This window comes from Sinocyclocheilus anshuiensis, unplaced genomic scaffold (genome assembly GCF_001515605.1).
Source record: "Sinocyclocheilus anshuiensis isolate Anshui unplaced genomic scaffold, SAMN03320099.WGS_v1.1 scaffold2012, whole genome shotgun sequence".
NCBI classification, from domain to species: Eukaryota; Metazoa; Chordata; class Actinopteri; order Cypriniformes; family Cyprinidae; genus Sinocyclocheilus; species Sinocyclocheilus anshuiensis.
Window position 1 is genome coordinate 137,719 of NW_015555967.1, and position 25,541 is coordinate 163,259.

The window sequence follows — 25,541 nt, forward strand, 5'->3', positions numbered from 1 at the left end:
TTATTCATTTAATACTAAATGCATTATAAATAATGTACTTTGGATACCAAAAATACACCCCGTTTTATCCTTTTCAAAATCTCCCAAGACTCCAGCCATCATTAGTGGTGTTTGATTAGACAAACAATAGTACTATTGCTGTTACTCAGAGCTATGCCTTTGTTGATATTCATAACCCTAGGAATATCAACAAACCCTTTTTAATACTATAAGTATTAAACTGTGTAATTCATCCTGCATTGTTTGTGCTACAAATGTGAATGATACATCAAATAATATGGTTTGCTATTACTTTTCTAAGTGATTGGACCGTAAAACCGCTTGAAACAAAGCCAATCCGCAAACAAAACACACTAAAAAAAACACAATGCCCTGAGTTTTGTATGGTCTGGCACCACTCATATTTTCTTCTGAGGATTAAAAAATCTAGCCACGAGCTGCTGTTTATGAATGTCGGCTCCTGGAACCTGTGGTCTGTCAAATTTCTAGTTAGCCAGAGCTGGTAGCTGCTGTGCAATTTTGAGCTATCAGTTGGATTACTCTGCTTGTCTACTTGAGTCCATTAGTACGAAGGCAGACTGGTGATTTAACTTATCAACTTGAGCCCAACTCTGCTCTTGTGTCCTTTGCATGCATAAAGCATGTTTAGTGCAATGATAAGGGCTGCCAGCATTACACTGATTGTCGAACCAAAATCAATTTCAAGAGGCTTGAATGATACCTGCTGTTTTTAAAAGCATAAATCACTCAATTTAAACTGCACCTTGAAATTGTATGAGATTAAAATAGATTAGTGTGAACTTTGCTTTCGTGTAAGAACATTTTAGCTTGGCCCCCTTTACACTGAAATCGCATTCAGGGATCAGCGATAGATCCTGACATACATTCAACAAAGGGGTTAATGCTGTTTTGTTAATGTTTTTTTCATTATCCACATAAATTTATGGAATATTTAACATACAGGTTGAACAATAAATAATCATTATCCGCTACAATTTTCTGTCATGCTCTTTGTAATAATCAAGTACAATCCAATCACACTGGAGACCTGATACAAGCGAAAATTAATAATAAATACATTTTAAAACAATACTTTTTTTGACATTTCCTTTATTGTGTAACAATTGGCATTTAAGCTATCCGTGGAGTATTTTTCACCATTTTGATCAGTTTTGATCTGGTCTGGCGCCCAGACTATCCTAAATTAATTTCACCCATGTAGTAAGAGTTGGCTACTGTTACAGGTGTAAAGCTAAATATCCACATACTATAAAAAAAAAAAAAAGCATGTTAATGGCAGGTGTAAACTGGGCCTAAGTCTCTTGACCTCTTGTTAAGAAAAGCTTTACTTTTACAGGAAAACACCAGCTGAGTAGCATCTGCTCTTTTACATTTTTAAAGATGCACTAATACTAAGCTCCAAACTGCCCTGATATAAAGATACATTATCAGGAACAAAAGGCTTGTTATGGTGATTGTTCTTCACATTTTGTCCAGCATGTCAGCTGTGCAGACCACTTTTGATAGTTCATCAAATATTGATGCTTTTCTCCCTGCATGCGGCTTGTTTTTTCCTAGCATTTTGTGAGCAAAACTGTCACTTTGCCATGTTTGATATATTATACACAAACCAAACCCATTATCCGTAAACATCATAAAGAAAGACATACATTTCTGGAATGTCAGGTGTCCTGTGCATGTGTGCATTGTTAAATTAAACCCATTCAGTTTTTATTTGCATTCTGTCAGCATGACAACTATTGTGTTTCATTTGTTCCATTGTTATAGGAATGTTTTCCTCCCCTTGTCGTTGTTGTTTTGTCTTTTATCCGTCCTTTTTTTGTTTACATGTTTGTTGTCATTGTTGTTTGTCACGTACAACAGATGCCCCCACCACATCGTCACCATCCACAACTTCCCCTGCACCCACCCTCCCAGACACTACAGGTCCCTTAGACTCCAAGCATCTCAATTCTGCTGTCACCGGTAACAGAGGTACTGTACAACCCCACTGCCTTTCCTCCTTTTCCTCCTCGTCTCCCTCACATACCTCCCTCTCCATCCCTATATCTCTTTCTTTTCCCCAAGCGAGTTTCCTCTGACTGAAGTCTGCAGCTCCAAGGATATCTGGAGTGTTTTTGTACCCAACAGTCACTCTGCACCTTTGCGTGTCCTCGTTTAGTTCCTATCTCTTCCTTCCACCATCCACTTGTTCTAACTATGATTTCTAGCATCTCAAATGTGACAGTTTGAGCCCTTGCTGTGTCTTTATCTTCCATCAACCCATCTTATTAAAGTACGGAGCCCCACACATGGCATGCAGGAAAAAAATAGTAGGCTAAATCGGATGCACGATTTACTATTTCGTTCCCTCGATTTATAAATTGTGCGCACGATTTACTAATTCCCTCGATTTGCTAAATCGTGCACACAATTTATAAATCGAGAGAACGAATTAGTAAATTGTGAACACGATTTACTAATTTGTTCCCTCGATTTGCTAAATTGTGCACACGATTTATAAATCGAGAGAATGAATTAGTAAATTGTGCGCACGAATTAGCAAATCGAGGGAACGAAATAGTAATCGTGTGCACGTTTTAGTACATCCAGGGAACGAATTAGTAAATCGTGCGTACGATTTTTTTTTTTTTCTTCCATATCAAAGGTATGAATCAACAAAAATGTTTTTGTTTTTTTTTCCGTTTCAATCCTGTATGCCGCTATTTTTTTTTCCATGGAACACAAAAAGATAATTTAAGAGTACGTTTTGTACACTGAAGAAGAAAAAAAGTGTAGAAATAATTTTCACAATTGCTACTAAGTTTCACAAATACAAGGAAATGGCATGTAATTAAATATGAAATGAACTAAAATAGTATTTTCTTGTAAAACATACTCTAATCATCTTTGTTTTTTTGCTTTTGTTTTCATTTTTTAAAGGGGTCATATGATGCGATTTCAATTTTTCCTTTCTCTTTGGAGTGTTACAAGCTCTTGGTGCATAAAGAAGATCTGTAAAGTTGCAAAGACTAAAGTCTCAAATCCAAAGAGATATTCTTTATAAAAGTTAAGAGTCAGCCATGCCTACCTAAAACGGCTCGTTCTAACACGCCCCCTTTTTAGCAACATCATATGACCCCTTTAAATAATTTCCCCTCCGTTGAAGCTCTTAAAAGTTTCGACTCAAAAAACTGTGCATCCAAGCCAGGTTTCACCTCAGTCGTGCAAAAAAACACTGGTTCTTGCATATATCATATCATAACGTCAAACAGCATATGGGTTTGGAACAAGTTTTGGGAACCAGCAAATGACAATCTGTGTTAGATTCGACTTTGTTCACCTTAACTATCCTCTGTCCTGGAGTTTGTGCATCTTGAGAGGGTCTGAAGTTCAGACCCTGAACAACAGTCTCCATCAGTTAATACCTAAACACCAAGCCTGTAGGCATATCTGTACCATGTGACATAAGTGTTCTTTACATCCTTGCAGTGATCGTCCAGTCTTCGGAGTATCAGGGTCGGTTTTGTTTCTTGTTTATGAATGCTTCAGCTAAATATAAACAGTGCGATTTATAAGGTGTATCTAAAATTTTTCACACTCCCCATGGACTCTCCATAAGGTTGTTTGAATGTCTACCTATTTTCGTGCTACTTGTGAGGGGTGCAGCCCTGTTCGTGCAACTTTGAGTTAAGTTTGTAAACTAAAACAAAAAGGCTGTGCTTGTGTGCATGGTATCCTCACGGTGCCATTCTTCAAAGTGGCTTACTTGGTTAAATTTTAGGATAACTTGGACTAAACATGGGATTTTGTGGTCTTTGATACAAGATTAAAGTTTATCCGGCATCAGTATGTTCCTATTCTTGAAGATATCCCAGTTTTATGTCAGGTTATGCTGAAATTATCCTTTAAAACCAGAATCAACCAGAATGGAATCAGCAACTTGTGAAGAAATACCGCACATATTCCCTCCGTCGAAAAGGATTTCTCTCCACGCTTGTAATGCTCAACGTCTGCGGTGTTAACAGATCTTATTTCTCTAAATGCATTAGCAGCTCATTCTCCTGCCCACGATCAATGGGGGGCATACCAGAGGCAAATTTCTGGCCTCATCGTTCTGCCGGGCTTAATGGAAATAATAACTCTTCCTCAAAAAAACACGGGACCCAGACGATGCCATCAGTGCGTCTCCCATCCCTGTTAAATCTGCCAAATGTGTTTTTATGGCTTGCAAATTAGCTGTGACCTTATGAAGCTGAAAGGTTGAATACAGTACCAGGGATGCTGAGAATTTAAAATATTTACAGCTCACTTTTCATAATCAGCATGAAAGCGCCCTGCTGTAGACCCCTGCGCCGTTATTGTCCCACAGAGACACTTTTACAGGGATAATGATTGGTCATGCCTTTTGTCTTTAGACAGGGAGAGGAAAGTGCAGAAATTTATATGTTTTAGAGAGGGTCTGGGTCTGGGTTCATTAGCCAAGGCCAGAAATGAAAGGAAGGACAACAAAACGCAGCAGTTTTGCAAAATTACTAGAAAACTTTTTAAACTTGTCCAGCGTCTGCCAAGAATAACCCGGCTTAATTGGATTTAACTCCAGGCTCCAGGACGTAAACAGAGAAGGGGCTATTGTGGAAGTACTGAAGTATTTGAAGCTTTGAAATATGTTGGCTTGAAAAAGACACCAGTTATTTCAAATTATTTCCTATAATTTCAGCTGTAGGTCACTGTGGATTCCTCCAAGACCCTTTGTCAAAAGAGACACGTTATACATGGCTGGAGACTACTAGCCTCCTGCAAGGAGTCTCACAGTGTGGAGTGGAACATATGTTTCTTGAAGCGTTGACCAGAAACCCAGCAATTACTCAACATGGCCACGCCACAGGAGCATAATAGGCAGACGTGGGCCTGTCAGTTGTGGCCTGGATACGGCCTTGTGCATGGGCTGTAATCCCAGTAAGAAGCAAGCAAATGAGCAATCCTCAGAGAGTTATTTGCATGTTCCAACACTTTGTTCCTGGTCTGCAAGCAGTGTGTGCCGCCTTGGAAAGCTTTGTTCAGCCAAATGCTTGCTTTACGAGAAGTCTAGAGCCCCGTTTGAGTTTCTCGAGTTATTCAAATCGCATGAATGCTTGTAACTGTGCATGTGTGAATCACAAGGCAATTCTGCATGGTTAAAATGACAAAGTAGCCATGGTGATTTGTTTATAAACTGCACATTCATGTTCCAGTAAAAATGATAGTCTTTTAATTTTTGAAAAGATGTTTCAACCTTAGAACTAAAACCCTTTAAGAGAATTAGGAAAAAACTTTTAAAATTAACTTCATATTGTTCCTTAATGCATTTGACATTTGTTACCCATGTGAAAGAGATAGAAAGAAATGCATTTTTGTTGGTTAGCAAAGTGCAAAGATTACACAAGCATGTCATTTTATGATTGAAAGTGATGGAGGGAAATTGCAGCATTTTGAATTGGTTTTTCCTAACAAAATAAAAATAGATTAAGAACAAGAATATTTGCAAAATTGCCCATATTTTAAATTTATGAGTGCAATATACAGTTACTGTTTGGCTACATTTTATCTGAAATTTGAATGATTTTTGCCAATTAACCTGAAAAATATGCTCATGTTTAACATGTCCTGCATAATTAGTTAGCACAGAGATATGCATTTTGTGATAGGTCAGTTATGTGTGACGGCAAGGCACAAAGCACACCTAGGGGTTTAGGAATAATGTGAAATGTGGGAGGACTCATTATAACCCTTATCAGCTTGGCTCATGAATATTAATTAGGTGAATTAACGTTTGTCTGGTTTGTCCTTGCTAAATAGCTGGTAAGTTACACTTACACAGAGGCTTCTGCTTGGTCTAAAAGTCTTCTAAATTGCAGCCAGCTGTAATTTTCTTTCTTGGCACAGCAGCAAAGCTCTTAAAATGTAATCATTATCTCCCAAAAAAGTGGAGGGGAGACACTTTAAAATATCTAAAAGTGATATAATATTTGCAGTGCCCCTGGGCACAGTCCATCTCTGAAATTTTTACCAACATTACTTATCCTGTATGAATTAACGATAAACATTACAGTTACTTTAGAGACATATATACAGAATACAAATCCCGAATAGGTTTAGAAGCACAGAGAAAGAATTTCATCTTGGAAATCATTCATCCTGCTGCTTATTCTCAATAGAAGGAATAAAATGATTTTGAACCTCATATCAATGAAAATCTCAGAATTATTGATTTGAACTCCAAGAACGGTGTGTTCCAGAATGAAAAAGCATTTCCTCGGAGGGGCTACCAGAGGACACCAGCAGAAACTCTGTTTAAATGGATAAGTCAAAGTTTCAGCTGCCGTGTCCCTAGAGGGTCAGTTAAATATTGAGAAAGGAGTCCTGAGCGCCCTCCTCTCTCTCCTTTCTGAAAATGACACAACACAGGAGGAATTAAAATGTAATGCAAAGGTATTTTTCCTTGGTCACGCAGCATGGTTATTGATGATCTGTCACATTAAGTCATGTCGAGGGAAGACTTATGGTAACAATTTAAAATATAACAGGAAAGGAAAAAAGAAAAAATCATTAAACTCTGCCACCGAATATGAATTACGAATAAGACTCTCTTCATTCATTTTGTTTCTGTGGAAAGGAGACACTTTTAAGTAATCCTCTGGAAGCCTTGAGCTGCTTTAACTTGCTGAAATGAACACTCACCATTTCCCAGCATTCACTGCAGATGGAGTTTGAAGCACGATGGCCTAATTATAAATATTACAGTGTAACATCTCCAAATCATTCAGTAACTTGCCTGCTCATGCCTCTCAGTGGAGAACACCTGTATTTGTTTTCTTTTCTTCACCCTATTTGGGTTCAATCATTCTGTCTCTCTCCAGACACACTTTTTTTAACCACAATTAGAAGCTGTAATTTGTTTTGAAAATCTAATTAAACTGTGCTGACCAACTCAGCGGTCCGCCTTTGCCCCCGTTTGACTTTAGATCAACAATCAAGAGCATCCGGTATGTAAATCAGCCCTCTAAAGACTCACAGGTCATTTAAGAGGTTGCTCTGCTGGGCAAAGGGATGTGAAGGACCGACAAGGAGCATTTAGCTATTTTTCTCTTTTCTGCATGGATGGAGAGTGGATTTGGATGTTTAATGTTGATTTCCTAGATTGGGCCCCCATGAGGGCCACACAACTCAAATATAACAGCCTCTTTTTCTTCCTGGTAACAGTTTTCCATTAGACACAGCTGTCAAATGTTCTTTCTCAGCAGAAAATAAATGGGGAATAATTGACTTATTAAACAGTGCATTAAGCCAATATTTATATATTTACAGAGTCCTAGAGACATCTAATATTATTTAATTGGCTGACTTTTACTGCTGCCGGTGTGCCATGAAGAGAAATGCACATGCAGAAAGAAAACAGGAACTATATGATCTTCAAGTCTGATGCAGAATATTCATATGCCTTCCTAGACAGAAATGACACTATAATGTGCATTAACTGGGAAATCAGCCAAAGCTATGCTTTTAGATTGTTCAAGAGACTGTAAAATACTCATAAAATACTTGTAGGATGTTTTATTAACCTTCTGTGGGCTTGCTCCTTTATAGAAGATCTATAAAACCTAGAGAAAGCCATTCGTTAGCATTCCCATTCATCTTAATGGCAGTTTCTCAGCTGGTGTAGCTTTTTAAATGTTCATCAATGGAGAAAAATGCTTTTTGTCCACAAAACCATATCCACATTTTCATATGCAGTATGGCACGTTTACCCTAAGGTGTCTCAGCATTAATTCTTTGTTTCTGAGAGAACATGTGCAAACTTCCAAATTTAGTTTTATTTTAGATCCCATTTTTAATATAAACTTTTATATATATTTAAAAGTGAAGTGTGTAATTTCTGTGCCAGTGGTGTCACCAAATGGAAGTGAAAAAATGTTAATGTTACTCTCCGACCTATGTCTGCCATTGGTTATTTAAACAGATAGTCCCGCCCAAAACTAACACCACTGGTTGATCCAATGTACCTATAAATGGCTTATTTATAGTCATTATTGCATATTACATTAAACAGGAGAAACAGGATATTTTTAGACTTACATTTAAAATTTGCATATAAAAATCTCTAAAATATTAAAATATATGAGTAAAATAAGTAAACCTTTTTCTGAGGCATAAATTTGCAAATAACCCTTCTAAATGTGGAGGTTTGCAGATGTTCTCAGACACAGAGGACTAATGTTGATGTATCTCATGGTAAACAGCAAATCCAGCAGAGTTTCTAATCAAGTCTAATGAGCTCACACTTAAGCTCATAATTTGGTTAATAATGCTATCTTTCCATTCCACTGCATTTTACAAATTATGCGTAATTTGGTTTGCTTCTGGTTGATTGTGGTGGAACATTTGAATCCAAGAGTCAGAGCAAATCACGCGTACAGCTATCAAATCATAAATGCCATTGAATAGCTTGTGCTGGGTTTTCATATTAGGTGATTTATTGGAAGGTTTCAATTGAATTTGCCTTACCCATAGAGGGCGGTGTTTTGAAATGTTACAATTCTTTCGGTGCACCTTTCAGTTTGGAAGCACATCAGCAGTCACCCTGTAAATGTTCATTTCCAGTGTTCGATTGTACCATGAAGGTGAAGCTTTCCAGTTCAGCACTTTCTCTGTCACTGTCCTTCAATAGCTCACAGATGTAAGGAAGATCACCGAAGCGTTGACGTTCGCTTTTCCTACATCCATTTACACTCAGCCCACGCTCACTGTCTCCCTTTAAGGCATTTATACAAATATCTCAGAGATTACCGTAAAAATAATCTCCCAGACAGCACGTGCCAGTCTCCTAAATTAGCATGTGGAGTTAATGGTAACGCTCACCTTGAAATGTCATCCAGACAAGAGCACAACTTGGCCACCCCTGCTGCTCCTGCCCCCCGAGGCCTGTTCGTAGCCCCTGCCATGTGGATTTGTTAAAAGAGTGCTTCCTGCATGTTTCTCCTCTGAAACAGTTTCCTTTAAGAATTCATGTGACCGCAGGGGTTCGCACACGCTGGGTGCTGTGACTGTTTCTAACGTTGTTTAGCGCGCTGCCGGATTGAAAGCCTCTTCTCAGATGCGCCGCTGGTGAGTTTATATCCCACACCATCAGAGCGATACGGTTTCACTGCTGTTAATTTGTTACATTTGCCAGAGCCACACAATTCAGGGACCAGGGGAAGAAATTATGAATATTAAAATAGGAATGTGCGTGTGGTGCTTCAATATTAAATCATAAGGGAAGGACTGTCGCAGGCCTTATTAAAAGATAATGTGTGCTGGGGGAGAGGAAATATATCACTTCTCTGTTGGTGGATCCCACTATGTTAAGCCCATTGCGTGTCTAAGGACAAACGCTCTGATGAGTTAAGCCTGTGTGCGGTGCACAAGGACAGAAAATGAGGGGCTAAGAAAGAGGAAAAGCAAGCCAAGCGCAGGATGTAAATTTCAAAGGGTTTGTGGAGGAAGTTAAAGCTTGAACTCTACCTAAAGTAAGTCAAAGCAAAAGATTAAAGTACATATCCAAAATGTTTTAATTGTACATATTTATATGAAGACCGTTTCCTCATATTTTTGACACCAGCGGATTTTGAACACTACCTAAAAAGTGTGCACCAAGGTTTGTCTTATGCGACCTATAATGTCTTGTGGTATCTATAGTGTCAAAACTACTTGTAATAAATGATATATATAATTATATATATTAGTGCTGGGCGGTATACCGGTTCATACCGAATACCGGTGTTTATTTTTGTTATGATATGAATTTTTAAATACCGCAATACCGGTGTATGTCGCTTAAACAACGTTCGGAACGCGACACTGTTTGAAAGGGGTCACTTTTCACTGTTGCACTGTGGTGAGGAAACAGCTGTATGTGTTACTAAGCGTGAAAGTTCCAAAACTGAAGCTGTAGAACTAATAGAACGTGATGACTGCTTTTATTGTTCTTGTCCTTTGGATAAAAGCGTCTGCTAAATGACTAAATGTAAATGTAAATATATATGTTGCATGATTATTACAGAAAAAAACGTGGAGTTTGTTTAACATTGGACCTTTTAATTTGTGACATTTCCACCTTTTTCATTATTTATCACTTTATTATAAATATAATTATAATAAGTATATATAAATATATATAAAGACAATACGGGTTGCATAACACCTCCACGGACCTCCAAAAGTTGAAAATGACTTTTAAAAAGTATTATTGTGTAAAGTCATTGTGTAATTCACACTCTGGGAAAGTGTGAGATCTGGAGCTGTATGCTACCCTTGTTTTGCTTTGACTAATGAAATGAACTATGGAACTCCTTCTCTCTAACTGTAGAAATTATCCTTAATATAGTTAGAGATTACCAGGCCTCTCACAGTGTCAATGGACTCGCCCTAGGAACTCAGCATGGCAACCCCACTGTGTGTTGATAAAAATAGAGCGAGGACAGAGAAGGGCTAATTATCACAACACAGAGGGATGTACTTGAGATTCACAGTCTAATGATCAGGGACAGAAGTGTCTGAACACAGTACTAATATTTCCAATGGCAGTGCCAAGAATTTGTTTTGTTACTTTTCCTAGTTAGACATTAGGAGAACTAGAGTTCTGTGTGAAAACTCAACCATTTTGGTTGAAGCTGCGTAAAGGCAAGGCTCTTTGATAGCCAGACTAAAGTCACACGCACCTACAGTGGAGATACTTTTTGGGACTTAAGTTTGATTTATCGATGTCATAAAAACTGAGAGAGTTTAATACCACAGCCTTTCACCGTTGGAAATTCAGAAACATGCGCCTGTCAGATACGAGTAGCCATTCCACATTTCATATTTCAGTGAGCCGCTAAAAGGGTGATGTAGAGATCTGCACATATTTTGTTTTTTTTATTGTGATTGATTGTCACAGGGAAGTCAGATGCAGCTTGTAGGTTTTATACTCCTCCTGTAAACACAACAAAGAGAAGAAATGCTATTATTGAGAGAGAGAGAAACAGCGAGTCTATGAGATGTCAATCAGAGGGATGGAGCCAGCGCGCCCAGCTGATGTTGATCTGAGGTGGGATTCTCCATTACTGAAATGAGAGCTGATGGACTGTTTGAATGCCTCTCTGGCCCTGAGTTTATCCCGGCTTTGTGCGGCTGATACAGTAATTGCAGGCAGTGATTAGGAAGCTCCCGCAGCACAAAGCATAGCCCAGATTAAACGCACACACTGTGGCAGATGCAACGCATGCTGTCAATTATAATATACCACTCCAAATGGCACTAAGCAGGGACATAATAAAGAACCACAGCACAGAGACAAGCCCATCTTATAAATTAACAACACGCTTGCCATGGAGGCTCAAAAGCATTGTCTGGTCAGGGATGAAATGAACATCCCCACAATTTGAACAGCAGGTCTTGTCTTAAATAAGTGCCTTGGTCCAAGACTCAAGATCTTGATCAGAGTTTTATTCTACTCTGTGCACTCTTAAAAATAAAGGTTCTTTATTGGTATCTATGGTTCTATGAAGAACTTTTAGCATCGATGGAACCTTTCCATTTCAAATAGTGCAAAACAGTGGGAAAAGGTTAAATAAAAAAAAAGGTTATTTTAAGAACTGTTCACTGAAAGTTTCTTTGGGCATCCAAAAAATGGTTCTTCTATGGCATCGGCCTTTTGGAACCTTTATTTTTAACAGTGTATGGATACCCAAACACCTGATCAATATATGCATGTTGAGCATTACATCTCAAAACCACTGGCTTTCATAGGAAGTTGACCTTCCTCAGCAGCTTATGGAAAGACATTTTTCTAGGAAATTTGTGACCCTTCTGAAACAACTTTTGACCATAGTGTATGCTTGTTGGTTACAAGCAGCATGTCTTCTTCTTTACTTTCATTCTAGGCATGCATAGATCCCTGTCAGACCACCATATGGCTCGACCGGTCAGTTCAGACGGACTTTAAGCTCCTTGACCAGCCCTAACTGCAGCTGAGCACACAGGAGAGGGCTAAAGATTTAGTCCAAACTATTTGTTGTCAACCTTCTGATGTTTTGGAAGGTAAAAGTATGATGACATGAGAAAGGTTACCAATTATGCTTTCTCGTCCTCTTTCTCTCTCTTACAGATCCTAATGCCCTGCCAGGCCCGCCAGACCACGCTCTGATTGGTGGAATTGTTGCTGTCGTCGTTTTCGCCACTTTGTGCTTAATTATTGTATTAGGACGCTACCTGGCACGGCATAAAGGTGAGATTTTCATTAACTTTCTGCAAAATGTAGATACAGTAATACTCAAAAATACATCAATAGCTATAGTGGGCTTCACTTGTGATTCAAAAACAGTATTTTTAATAATTTAAAACAAAAGAACGTTTTGTAAAATGAATTAAATGCTGCAGTCATCAAAGCAAAATTACTGAGTAATTCAAAAATACTGAGACTTTTTGAAGTTTGTATAATATTTTTTATTTTAAAAAATAAAGTATTTACTAAAATTTTGATAGAACAATCAATAAAATTTTAAACATTTGATATACATTAGATATTACAATTATATATACTGGAATATTAGAATATCAGCATATTAGAATGATTTCTGAAGGGTCATGTGACACAATACTGAATAAATTCAGCTTTGCCATCACAGGAATAAATTACAGTTTAAAATATATTAATAGAGAACAGTTAGTTTAACAGTGTTTTATTTTAGTAATAATAATTGTAATACAATAATATTGTAATAAAACACTGTTACTGTTTTTACTGGTGAACTTACAGTAAGATACTTTTTTCAAAAAGAAAATGTTTTTTTAAATCTTAATAATTCCAAACTTTTGACTGGTAATGTATAAAAAAGTGGTCTCAGACTTTTGAACTTATAATACACTCTCAGAAAAAAGGTACAAAAGCTGTCACTGGGGTGGTACCTTTTCAAAAGGTACACTTTAGGTTCTAATATGTACCTTTAAGGTACCAATATGGACTATTTAGGTACAAAGGTGTGCCTTTTGAAAAGGTACCGCCCCAGTGACAGCTTTGTACATTTTTTTCTGAGAGTGTACTAATAGAAATGGTCTTACATAGAATTGCAATTTTAAAGTTTCCAGCATTTTGTTCTTTTTTACCTGTCCACATAAATAGGTATTGTAAAGTTTCAGTGACATTAAAAAAAAAAATCTTCAAAACAAGACCTTGTGTGTTTCTTTTTTTCAGGCACGTATTTGACAAACGAGGCCAAAGGAGCAGATGACGCCCCGGACGCAGACACAGCCATCATCAATGCTGACGGCAACCACGCACACGCAGAAGAAAAGAAAGAGTATTTCATTTAGACTGCAATGGCACTGCGCTCCTCTCTCTCTCCTCTCGTTCCTTCGCTCCTTCTCTGCACCGTTTAGGAACTTCTTCAGACAGCAGCGGAAGCTTCGTCACACTCTTTCTGTTCAGTTTGTTGTTTTTCATTTCAGTTCAGATTTCTTTTGCTTTTTTCGATAACAGCTCACCTGCTACTTTATACGGGCAACTTGTTTGCTGAAGATGTCACCTTTTGTAATCATTAAATAGCTGTAAAACACCCCCAAAGTACTAAAAAAAGTCAATCTCCAAATATGAAAAAAATATATAGTCTGCAGCCATCCTCCAGTAAGGACTCGCCCTTCATCCTCTCACAGTACCTAAATATACAGATGTCTGCTGAGTTTCAGTCAATGCCTTCATGTTTGTCAGGCCTCTGATTGGTTGCTTGTTTTTTTTTATCTTCAGCGTTATGATTTTTAAAAATGTTTTGTGCTCTGTTTTTTTTTTTTTTATTTCTACTTTAATTTTGGTTGTGATTCATGCTGAATCCTTTTATTGTGATGTTTCTCCCAAAAAAAAACACAAAAAAAAACAAAACATGATGTACAGTAGTAAAAATATACTCAGACTTGAAGTGAGGGAGGCTCCCTTTTTATTCTACAGATTTTTAGGTGTTAATAATGTTATTGGTACGTAGAAATGCTCCATTTTGCAAATTACCATTATATGATGTGAAACCGACAACTCACACTATGGCTAAAATCAGTATTTTGTATTTGAACTGTAGATATTGGTTCGTAAATGAATAGCTCCACAGAAGGTCTCAGTGTGTTCCACCGAAAAATCACCTTGTATTTAAATTAGTTTAAACAGTTATGTTTACCAACTCTAGTCACCAAATAAACCCTAGCGGGCTAGTGAATCAGCAATCAGGCAAAGAAAGACAAAGAACGAAAAAGCCCAGTTGTGTGTTTGTGTGTCAGATCCATGGTCGAAGTGGGAACCATCTGATATATCATCCTTTCAGCTGTTTACACAACCGTTGTGCCGAACACACGAAATCTCACAACACAGAAAGTGATATTTAACAAAAACAAGTAGCGTGCAACTATTTCAGTGCTCTTAAACCTTCACATCACTGGTCAGATCTATATACAGTCCAAGAAAGATCCCAAAAAACTTTTTATGCAAACCTGAACATTTCACATACATTATGATAACACTGAGAGAACATTGCCCATGTGCCGCATTCATAAAGGCTCACTCATTTTACAGCATAAGGTTTAGGCCAATCAAAAAATAAGCACAAATTACTCACATCAACTCATCAATCGGTCTAATACAACAATCATGAAGTAAAAATAACTAACTTTGATTTTCATTACCCAAACTGGACATCAGTACGCTTTACGGTCACTGAAGTCACAGGTTATGTTAATGTTTAGAAGTGTTTTTGGAATTCCGTTCTTTTGTTGATTTCTATGATGAATAGACAACCTTGCTAAGGCTGTATAATATATCTGCTAAATGTGGTAACTAGTGAAAACTGTTGTTAGACTTTGGGATCCCTAATTCCATCAAGTTTGTATATTAGCTGATCTAAATATTGGTGGGGGAAATCGTTAATTTTTTCATCTTATTTGTCATTCAAAGATTCTCGACAACTTCATAACCTTTGCTTTAGCTCAAGGCATGTATATACTGTACAAGTATCACATTTTGGTAAAACATTTTTGAAAGATTGTTGTTGTTTGACTCACAGTGTAAATTATTTAATTTTGCTTCATTGAAAACCACTGAATGAGTATGACGGCATTTGTGACAGCAATGGAATACTTAATGAAATGGCAATTCTATGTATTTTTTGAATGGGAGACTTCTAGCATTTAAATCACTTTTACCTGATGTTCGTTTCCTGTAAATGATGACGATTAGCGTTCATACTTGCTTTCGCAGTCTGTCTCCGTTCTCACATAAGAAAGATATCACTGAAGCTTAGGAAACCAATAGATGGTTAAGCTTCACATTTTCATAGTAAATCTCAAAAATATCTTTTAATTTAAGTCATAATGCACCACAATAACACATATCACTTCCATATACAAGTATGTTGCTCAAATGTAATTGTCTCGTCACATGTATCCCTAATATGTGTGAATATATTAATGGTTAGGAATATGGTATACTTTGACAGAGTCACTGGGCTGTGTGTTATCAGTCAGATTACATACTTCTTAAGGCCAAACTACAGTGCACAAAAAGATAAATTTAAGCCTTATGAAAAGAAAAATAACCACTGACTCAAGCCACAATTACCGTTTTTGTTTTTTTCCTGCTACGTTATCTCTCTTTATGTGGATTGGCTCAAAGCTGTCTGTCTGGCATATTAACTGCTAACAGTGTTTGGTACTTGTCTGTCTTATTGTGACACTGACCTAATGCTGCCTTTGTGGTCAGTAAAATCACATGCTATTATCAAGAAAATATATCCACTTGCTCAGATTTTGACCCATTACAGGAAATTCTCAACATTTCTAAGAAAAATAAATCAGCTTCTTTTATCACCATAATTGCCTTTGTGTTTGTAGTGGGAGCTTCATGCTGTTTTGTTTCAGCTCTTATGGGTTCTTGTTTCATTGAAGACTGGTCACCCAATGCCTGGTTGTTTCTTTTCCTTCAAATTTGCCTTTATATATTGCATGTTATAATGTCACCTCATATTCGCTTTTTTAATGCACCAAAACACATTTCCAGTTTGATGTTTTTTGTTAATCTAGTGATTGCAGTGGAATTTTACAAAGAGTTCATAGCTAAAATAACGGCCTAAAATGTTTGGATAAATACTGAGATTTATTCAGTCAATCAGTGTTGTAATTTGCCATTTGAATCCCCAGTATATTTACTATAGCTGGTATGGAACGATTGTGATTATGAAAATACAGACTGTACAAACATGTTAACGGCAAGCTATATTGAAATAAATTATGGTGTACTGATTTGAATAGATGTCACTGTACCAGTGTGGGGTGCTCCAAACTAGTCATTTAGGAGATTCCATAAGAGTTATGATGCTCCATATAAAGGCAGCTCACAGGTTTAGGAACAGAGCTCAAATTTTGTCAGTCAGAAACATTTTTGAGTCTGCTAGTGGCAGTTCATCTACAACTGCTATATGTTGTGGATACAGATTGAACATTATGATCTGAAAAAAAAGGTTCCATATATGTTCAAATAAAACACACATGGCTTGTTTCTCCTGACAAACTATAAGAATATAGACTACCAATTAGCAGGCAGATTTTATTGGCAGAGTAATGATAGTTTCCCTTAGAACCATCTAAAATGCACCATTTATGATCACAGTGAAATGTGGTAATAGTAAAATTAATTTACACTCATCGACTTTCTTTTAATTTAATCAAAAGGTTTAGGTTTCGGTATATTTCATACACTGAAATAAAATAATTTGTGTATTAAAAAACATCTAGCAAGGAGTCTTTTTAACAAACAGTCCAGTTTTTAAAACAGAACAGAAATTTTAACACTGTTGATTAAAAATGTTGTTTTGGGGTTTTTTTTGTTTTGTTTTGTTTTTTGTTTTTGTTTTTTGCATCTCAGGAATGAAGCATTTTTTCTTTCTACTTTAACACATACAGGTACCTCACCAATCATGCTGCATTTAAAACATCATTATAATCACACTAATATCTCAGTGTTTATATAATGCTTTTATTTTTTCATGTCAGTGTGTGTATATATGCTTGTTTCCAATTCATATCACACAAGCTGTATATTGTTTAAACATATCCGCATAAAGCAAAGCTGTCCAGTTGCTGTAACGATCCGTTGCAAAATTTAGACCAGAAAAAAAATGCACCCTAATTTAGCTTGTAAGTGTTACACTAAGAGGGCAGTTGTCATAGTAAGGACATACTACAAGTAGGTCAAGATTAAATAGTTTGAAGGAAATGCTGTTTTCACAGTTTTTCGCATGACCTTGCTAGAATTAGCTGCACCGATGACACCACAATGCAAACAGTTCCAGAAACCTCTGTAGTTCAAATGTAACAGAAAAACAGACAAACGCTACTTAAATTTCACCATGTTCCTCTCACATTGCAAAACTATTATGTGTGCCAGTGAAGCAGATGTAGTGGGTAGCATACTGAGCACTGGTAGATTGAGTACCTGGTTTATAAGCGAAATGGCCTCCCTAGCTCTTGAAACGATAGTGGCTTCAGAACACGAAGGGTTTGTGCTTCTTGTAGCAAGCTGAAATGAAAACGCCTCATTTGGTTTCTTTTCTTTTTTTTTTTTTTAAATGTGTTCCTTGGTGTATTCATTTGGTTCGAAATTCAATTTTAAGCCTAATTCACATGTATGGAATGAAATTGTTAAATAAATAAATGCCAAAATTTCCTGTCTGTTCGTCTTACGGTCTAAACACAATACAATTAATCTGGATTACGGTCTGTCCATATATCTGCAAAACCACAGCAAAATCAACCCCCCAGAACAAGCATCCATTCAAAACAACCTAACAACGACCTGCATAGCAACACCCTAGTAACAAGCCACCACACAGAACTGCCTGTCAGCACCCTAGCAACCACCTAGAACACCTTAGCAACAAGCAAAGACCTGCCTAACAACGTGCCACCACACATAACTGCCTGGCAACACCCTAGCGACCACCTAGAACACCTTAGCAACAAGCAATGACCCAGAACATCCTAGCATTGACTTTCCTAGCAACACCCTGGTGACAAACAACCTAGCAACCACCTTAGCAACAAGCAATGACCTGCCTTGAAATCAACCTAGCAACAAGTTACCATACAGAACTGCATATCAGTACCCTAGCAACCACACAGAACACATCAGCAACAAGTAATGACCTGCCTAGCAACACCCTAGCAACAAGCCACCACACAGAACTGCCTATCAGCACCCTAGCAACCACCCAGAACACATCAGCAACAAGTAATGACCTGTCTATCAACACCCTAGCAACAAGCCACCACACAGAACTGCCTATCAGCACCCTAGCAACCACACAGAACACATCAGCAACAAGTAATGACCTGTCTATCAACACCCTAGCAACAAGCCACCACACAGAACTGCCTATCAGCACCCTAGCAACCACACAGAACACATCAGCAACAAGTAATGACCTGTCTATCAACACCCTAGCAACAAGCCACCACACAGAACTGCCTATCAGCACCCTAGCAACCACCCAGAACACATCAGCAACAAGCAATGACCTGCTTAGCAAATGGCCAAAGTTTTTCAAGAAAAAACTTTTCTAGCTGCTCTTTGCTTTTAAACTTTAAGCATGTAGTTTTTGCAGACTCATGGCATAGGTTTGTTCGAGTTGCCGAATGTTATGGACTGTACAGACATGGCTGCTAGCTTGGAGACAGATACAGACTCTGAGAGATGAAGACAGCGGCAGACACTTGAGGGGAAGTGAGACAGCAGCCCTCAGGGCAGGAGACCGCCATCACTGTAAAATCACCACAGGGGACGTGTCTCCACTCCTACACACACATACTCACACCGAGGTCAACAACACCACAAAAACCATCTCTGCTATTTCAAAATGGCCACATGGTTTGGGTCTGTTATGACTAGGCAGATTAAGACTGGACAGAACCACACAATATATTTAGCTGAGTAAAGAAACAATTGTAATATTTTCATCTGCTTCTTTTGTCTGCTTGAAGAGAGACCGTTCTGATGGTTTATATTTTTCAACCCAGAACAAACCACAAAGGCACAAATGTATATACACCAGAATAAATGATAAAAACAAAGAAAATAAAACTATATTGCGTTATTTTAGTACTAAATTTATACTATTATAGTATAGTTTAAATTCGTTTTTTATATATATATTTTCAATTTTAATGTTAATTTTAGTTTACATTTTTTAACAAAAAAACAAGTTAAGCTTTATGTACAGCATGTTGTCAGTCACCACAGAAAATAATGTAGATTCATGTCTTTTAAAAAAAAATATATATATATACATATATATATATATATATATATATATATATAATGGTGCTCACTGTAATGCACTTACAATTTTGCTAATCTTACAAACATTCAATATTGCATGATTGTGTAAAGTCAATAAACACTATAGGTTTGCCTAATACATGTATACAGGACTGTTTACATAAAGAACAATTCACCCACAGGAATTACTGTACACTTGCATCACATAACCAGAAGTTCATCTTCATCTATTAACTGTAGTCCACTGCTAATAGGACAAACATATTTTTGTAAGAAGCACTTTAGCAAGAAAATAAAGGCTTCACTTTTCTGCTTTAAATGCCTCGTGAACCGCTTCCCCTTCAAAAGATTTATTTATTCAAAAGTGTTCTGTGGTAAATCAACCTCATGCCACAGGTGCGGTCGATATAGTTTAACTTGTTTTGAAACCAGAAGATTCTTTTAATAACACTATTATCAGAGTTAGAATCAACTACCTTTTAATTAGGCAAGTTGAATGAACTCAATTACTTAAAATAATTGTTGTGAGGGTGATTAATCATAATGCTCCTTGAAATCGACAAAGTAGAATTAAACTAAACTAAATAACATCAAGATTTCTGGAATTAAAAGACACCTTTTCCCATCTATTTCTCAATACTAGACGAGATGCCTTCCTACAGGACTCTTAAGTATAACTGTGTTCATCCCGATGCTGAGAACATTTCCACACGCTGTAGAATATATAGGCAGAGTTGAATGTGTTTTGTGTCAGATGTGAGAGAAGTGAATAATATACTGTCTAAGGTATGAGAGTTTCACCTTTCCCATCAATCATCCACCGGACATGTGACCTTCTCCACTGGTACTTTGTAGTGATGGGAATGCCATTCATGATGAGAAACCTTTTAAAGGGGTTTAAGACACCCACAATCTTTCAGAGGATTGGAACACAGGAGGCAGGAACCACTGACAGCGGATAAATATGAGACTTCCTGTGGAAATCTGTGGAATTGGATCATTAGCAGGTGTTAAATTGGCTTTGGAGAGATAAAAGATTATAAAAGAAGTAAAAAAAATTAATAATTAGAAATATAAAACAATGTATATATACTACTGCTAAAAAAACTTTTGGGGTCAGTATTTTTTTTTTTTTTAAACGTAGTTTCCACAAAAATACAAAGCAGCAGAACTGTTTTCACCATTGATAAAAAGAAATGTTTCTTAAGCAGCAAATCTGAATTTTAGAATGATATAATGTAATAACATTTTACAATATTCATGTTTTTTTTACTGTATTTATGATCAAATAAATGCATTATTTTTTTTCTTTTACCTAAAACTTTTCCCCTATAAAAAAAAAGATCACAGAGGGCTGCAAACCATTACTACTGGGGGAAAGAAAGAAAGAAAGAAAGAAAGAAAGAAAGAAAGAAAGAAAGAAAGACTTTTTCTTTATTTTATTTACAACTTAGAAAAATAATTTTTATAGTGAAGATATAGATACAACTACTTTATATATTGGTGTGGTGTTAAAATGATATTTGACTAAATATTAATATAATTATACATCTAGAAGGACTGAAATAGTATTTTCTTTTAAAACATAAATAATCTTTGTTTTACATACAACTTTATATAGTTGATTAGATATAGATATAGGCCTAGATATAGATAGAAATGTAGATGTAGATGTAGATATAGATATACTACAAAATATTGGTGTGGTGTATGCTATTTACTGACTAAATATGAATATAATTTTATATCTGTAGGGTTTTATTATTTCTTAATTGAATCTATAGCTTTCTGTGACTAACTTCTAATTTCTACAAGGCTACTTTACAGAAGTTGCCTTGGATAAATAGCATGTTAAATGTGTATAGTTTTCTTTGACTAATTTCTCATTTATTCAAGGCAACTTACAATATAACTACAGGCAGTGCTCACCTTGGAGAAATCTATTGGCGAGTGTCTCATGCAAGAACACAATGGTGATAGAGATCTCTCAATATCGCTCCGATTCACAAGTTGACCCCACCGAAGGCACCTCCCCTTAACCACAAAAGACTTTCACCACCCTTTTCAGTAACTGAAGCTATCAATCATCCCACACCATTCTCCGAGGCAGTCTTTTGAACACAGATCATTTTTTTTAACTTGACTGAAATTAAATACGGTGTCACGAGCAGCACAAAGCATCTTTCAATATAGATGTATGCATAGATTTAGTAGTCTAGGCGTGTGTCTGTCATATCATGTGAGAGCAGCTTTTGATTAAACACATTTATATGCACTGAACAATTCAGAATGCAGACATATACATGCATAAAAACCAATGCTCTCACGTGTACAGTAATGGTTTGCGATGTTCTCTGTTCTTTTTCTCTCTTTCTTCTCTCAGCAGCAGGATGGAGACAGTAGTGTGTCTCCTGTGAAATGTCTGCCTGCCTTTGCACTCTATGTTAATGCGGCCGTGCGTCTGCCAGAATTTCTCCCTTACCTGGGCCTGAGCTTGAAGCAACTACCAGCGCCATACAAATAAACAAAGGAGATGGACAGCTTCTTGTTAGCAGCAAGATGCTGCTCAGACATTCACAGCCATACATTCACAGACACATGGGGAGTATACGTTCAGAGAGATGATGCCATACATATTCATCCGCCACTAAAAAAACAACCCTCACTGTATCCCCGCGTCAAGCTGCTCAGTGGAGATCTTTTCCTTCATACACAGATACATTTTAAAGGGAAAGTTCACACAAAAATGACAATCCTGGCATCATTTACTCACCCACATGTTGTCGCAAACCCATAGGGCTTTCATTCTTCTGTGGAAAGGTGTATTTTTGAAGAATATCCTGGCGCCTCTTTTCAATATAATTGAAGTGAATGAGGACTGGGGCTATCAATCTCCAAAAGGACATATGATATCTTTGTGTGACATACTGTGGAAGCTTATTTTCTGCTACAGAATAAAAAATGAAAAAGGTAATTTCAACTTTTTCTCTCACAATTCTGAATTTTTGCTTGCAATTAAGAGTTTACATCTCATAATTTAGACGTTTTTCTCAGAATTGCGAGTTTACATCTCAGCTTATGTTATCTTTTTCTTAAATTCTGAGTTTGCATCTCGCAATTCAGACTTTTTTCCTCAGAATTCTGCATGTGCATGCGGTCAGGTCAGGTGTCTAAAAATATCAAATATGAACATTAGAGGAAAAACGTAAACTTAAAAAAATAAAAATGTTACATGTTATAAAACTTACTAAGTTTAAGTTGGAGTATAAAAATTACTAAAACTATAACTGAAGTAAAATAAATTACAGCTAAAAGAAAGTCAAAAACAACAAAATTACTCAAACTTAAAATGAAAAATTAAAATAAAAACAGAAAACAGAAAAATACAATTAATTAAATATATTAATAATTATTTTAAATAGTTCTCAAATAATACTGGTTCCACAGAAGACGACAAAAATAATTGGGTTTGAAAAAAAAAATTCTGTTCCTTAAATATAGTCCCTAGAGCCATTTGTGGTTGCAAAGAAATATAGTCCCTAGAGCCATTTGTGGTTGCAAAGAGTTCATTTACATAACCCTCTCTTTATGTTCTCATCTAACTAATGCCATTTTTGGCAGAGTTACAGTCATTACCCTCTAAAGGACGTAAGAGATGTAACTATTAATATTAAAACAGTTCAACTCCATCGAGTGTATGTCTGCCTCATTCACCTTGGGCCTGTCTAGGGAGCCGGCATCTTATTTTACATTTTTATGTATGGCGTGTCAGACTTGAGCAGATGGTATCTGTATGAATATGGGTGGCTTGTCACCTTTTCTTATCACCTCACACCTTTACCTGACGAATATCACTTCCTGAAACAAGACCCCCTGCAGGAAGTATTGGCAGAGGCCGAGGTGTGTCAGCCCACTCTCGGTAGGACACTCCCAACCCAGACGTGACCTTCAGCACAAAACCCTCTCAGCTGTCTTGTGCTGCCATTTTCAAGATGTGAGATGGAGACTCTCCCTGTCTGGTTGGTTTAGCATGCAGGGGTTTATTCAATCAAATTACCACAGAGGAGCTTTAATGCTTGTTAACCTTCCCTAACACTGGTGTTCAATCGAAAGCAATTTCAACATCCATTCTACCCATTTTATTCACATTGATAATACGCCAATAACTGCAGTTGATTCAACATTGGTCTAACTAGTTTTTCGCCTATGGGTAACAAGCAAAGTCACTTTGTTCTTTGGTAAACAGCTGCTGATGGAGGGGAAGTGCTGGTAAAACCATAATAAGCAAAATAGAAACCAGTCCTTCACGTCCTGTATTTATGGTATTTGGTGTCTGTTCATCCTTTACTTTTTTTGTAATTCGGTTCTCTGTCATTGCGCTGCAAAACACACAATCGTGCCAGAAACCTCGGCATACGTTTGGGAAGTCATTGCCCTCCCAGGGGAAAAATGTGAAATTCCTCATTTTGGCCATCCTTCCCAGCACACATTATCCTTTGACTTGTTTTCTCGCTTTTTCTTTTAAGCCACTTCTGATTTTCTACTCTAATGTTGGTAAACCATCTACCAAAATAGCAGATTGCAATACCACTTGTACAGTTTGTGCAGTAAGTGTATACTGTGGACAGTATGCAGATTTTCAGTATGCATAGAATGCCTGGAAGACGTACTAAAATTGGCAAAATGTGCAGTATTCAAGAGAAAACACAGCACAGAATACTGTATCCCACAAATGCAATGTGCTCAATTATAAAGTACATAAGTGGCCACCCACTATTTGAGTGGCCTTGGTTCCGGAAATATATATTTTTTTTTCCATTAATTTTTCCCATAGGGAATTTTTTTTAAGTCTTCATTAAAGCATTATAAGCCAAGAACCAAACCAACCAGCTACGAGGTGAATCAGAACATTAAACTTTGATTTGAAGCAAAAAAGTAGTTGAAAATTGGACAAAAAGACAATACAGCACTGCTTATTAAATGGCTTTAATGAGGGAAATAACTATAATCCCATGAAGCATTGCAAATGACAATCAAAATCAGATTTAAAACCAATGGAGAAATTAAAACTACTGATATATACAAATGATTAATTACTGTAGTTTGAGAATGTATGAAGACTATTACGTCATTCACAATGTTTAATAGGAGTGGGTGGACACTCCAGAGTTCTTTTGGCACAATTTGCTTGTTTCAGTTATCTGAATGGTGGAGATTTCTTTGCGGAATCATGGGTAATATAGTTTTTCACCAGGAATTGCACTGTTAAAGTGAGAATAAAATGAAAACAAGTTGAAATAATGCAGGCTGATGGCTTCAACAAAAAGCATATACCACTTATTAACAACCTCATAGCTCACAGTAGGTCTGTCTTTAAAGGGTTATTTTACTGTTAAAAATAAGTTCCCCTATAAAGAAAATTAATGGAAAATTAACTTTATGCTTTCCATTTCCAGTGTGACTGACCAAGCTACTCACATTGGTTATGTTCGGAACAGCATACCAACATACTATGCTAACGATTTCTGGAGTATATAATATGTATACTGCACACTGTATGCATATGCCTGGATAACCTAGTTTTTGTTAAAATATACAGTATATAACACTGCATAATATATCCAACAATGCCATGTACTCGATTTGAAGTAGAAGTCCTAAACTTTTTCACTAATTATTATCATATTGTCAAAAGCTAAGGCAATTTCACATGGAATTCAATTAAAAAAGCAAAATAACAATGAAGCAAAAATTAAAGGGGTCATATGATGCGATTTCAATTTTTTCTTTCTCTTTGGAGTGTTACAAGCTCTTGGTGCATAAAGAAGATCTGTAAAGTTGCAAAGACTAAAGTCTCAAATCCAAAGAGATATTCTTTATAAAATTTAAGAGTCAACCACGCCTACCTAAAAGAAGCTTGTTCTAACACGCCCCCACATGTCTACGTCATGATGTGGGAAGACCCGTCGGCCGCTCCTCCGTCGAATCCACCGGCCGCACCATTCTCAAGCCAGCCAACCGCCGCTCACTCAAGCCCGCCGGCCGTTCCTCACTCTAACCCGCCGGCCGCCGCTCACTCAAGCCCGCCGTGTGTGACGCTGTGTGTTTCGTTGTGAAAGCAAAACTAATTTGTTTGGCCTTCCAAAAGAGGACACAACTAGAAATCAGTGGTTAA

General features: G+C 37.0%; 1 protein-coding gene across 1 annotated transcript in view; it reads left to right on the top strand.

Annotated features, from left to right (window-relative positions):
* LOC107675986 (cell adhesion molecule 2-like) overlaps positions 1-16,861 on the top strand; it is a 116,248-nt gene extending 99,387 nt beyond the window's left edge. Inside the window, exons 9-11 of the mRNA XM_016470502.1 lie at positions 1,885-1,995; positions 12,167-12,286; positions 13,253-16,861. Of these exons, the coding sequence (XP_016325988.1) occupies positions 1,885-1,995; positions 12,167-12,286; positions 13,253-13,371 (350 nt within the window). The 3' untranslated portion in view covers positions 13,372-16,861. The remainder of the gene's footprint in view (positions 1-1,884; positions 1,996-12,166; positions 12,287-13,252) is intronic.
* Positions 16,862-25,541: the final 8,680 nt, after the last annotated feature.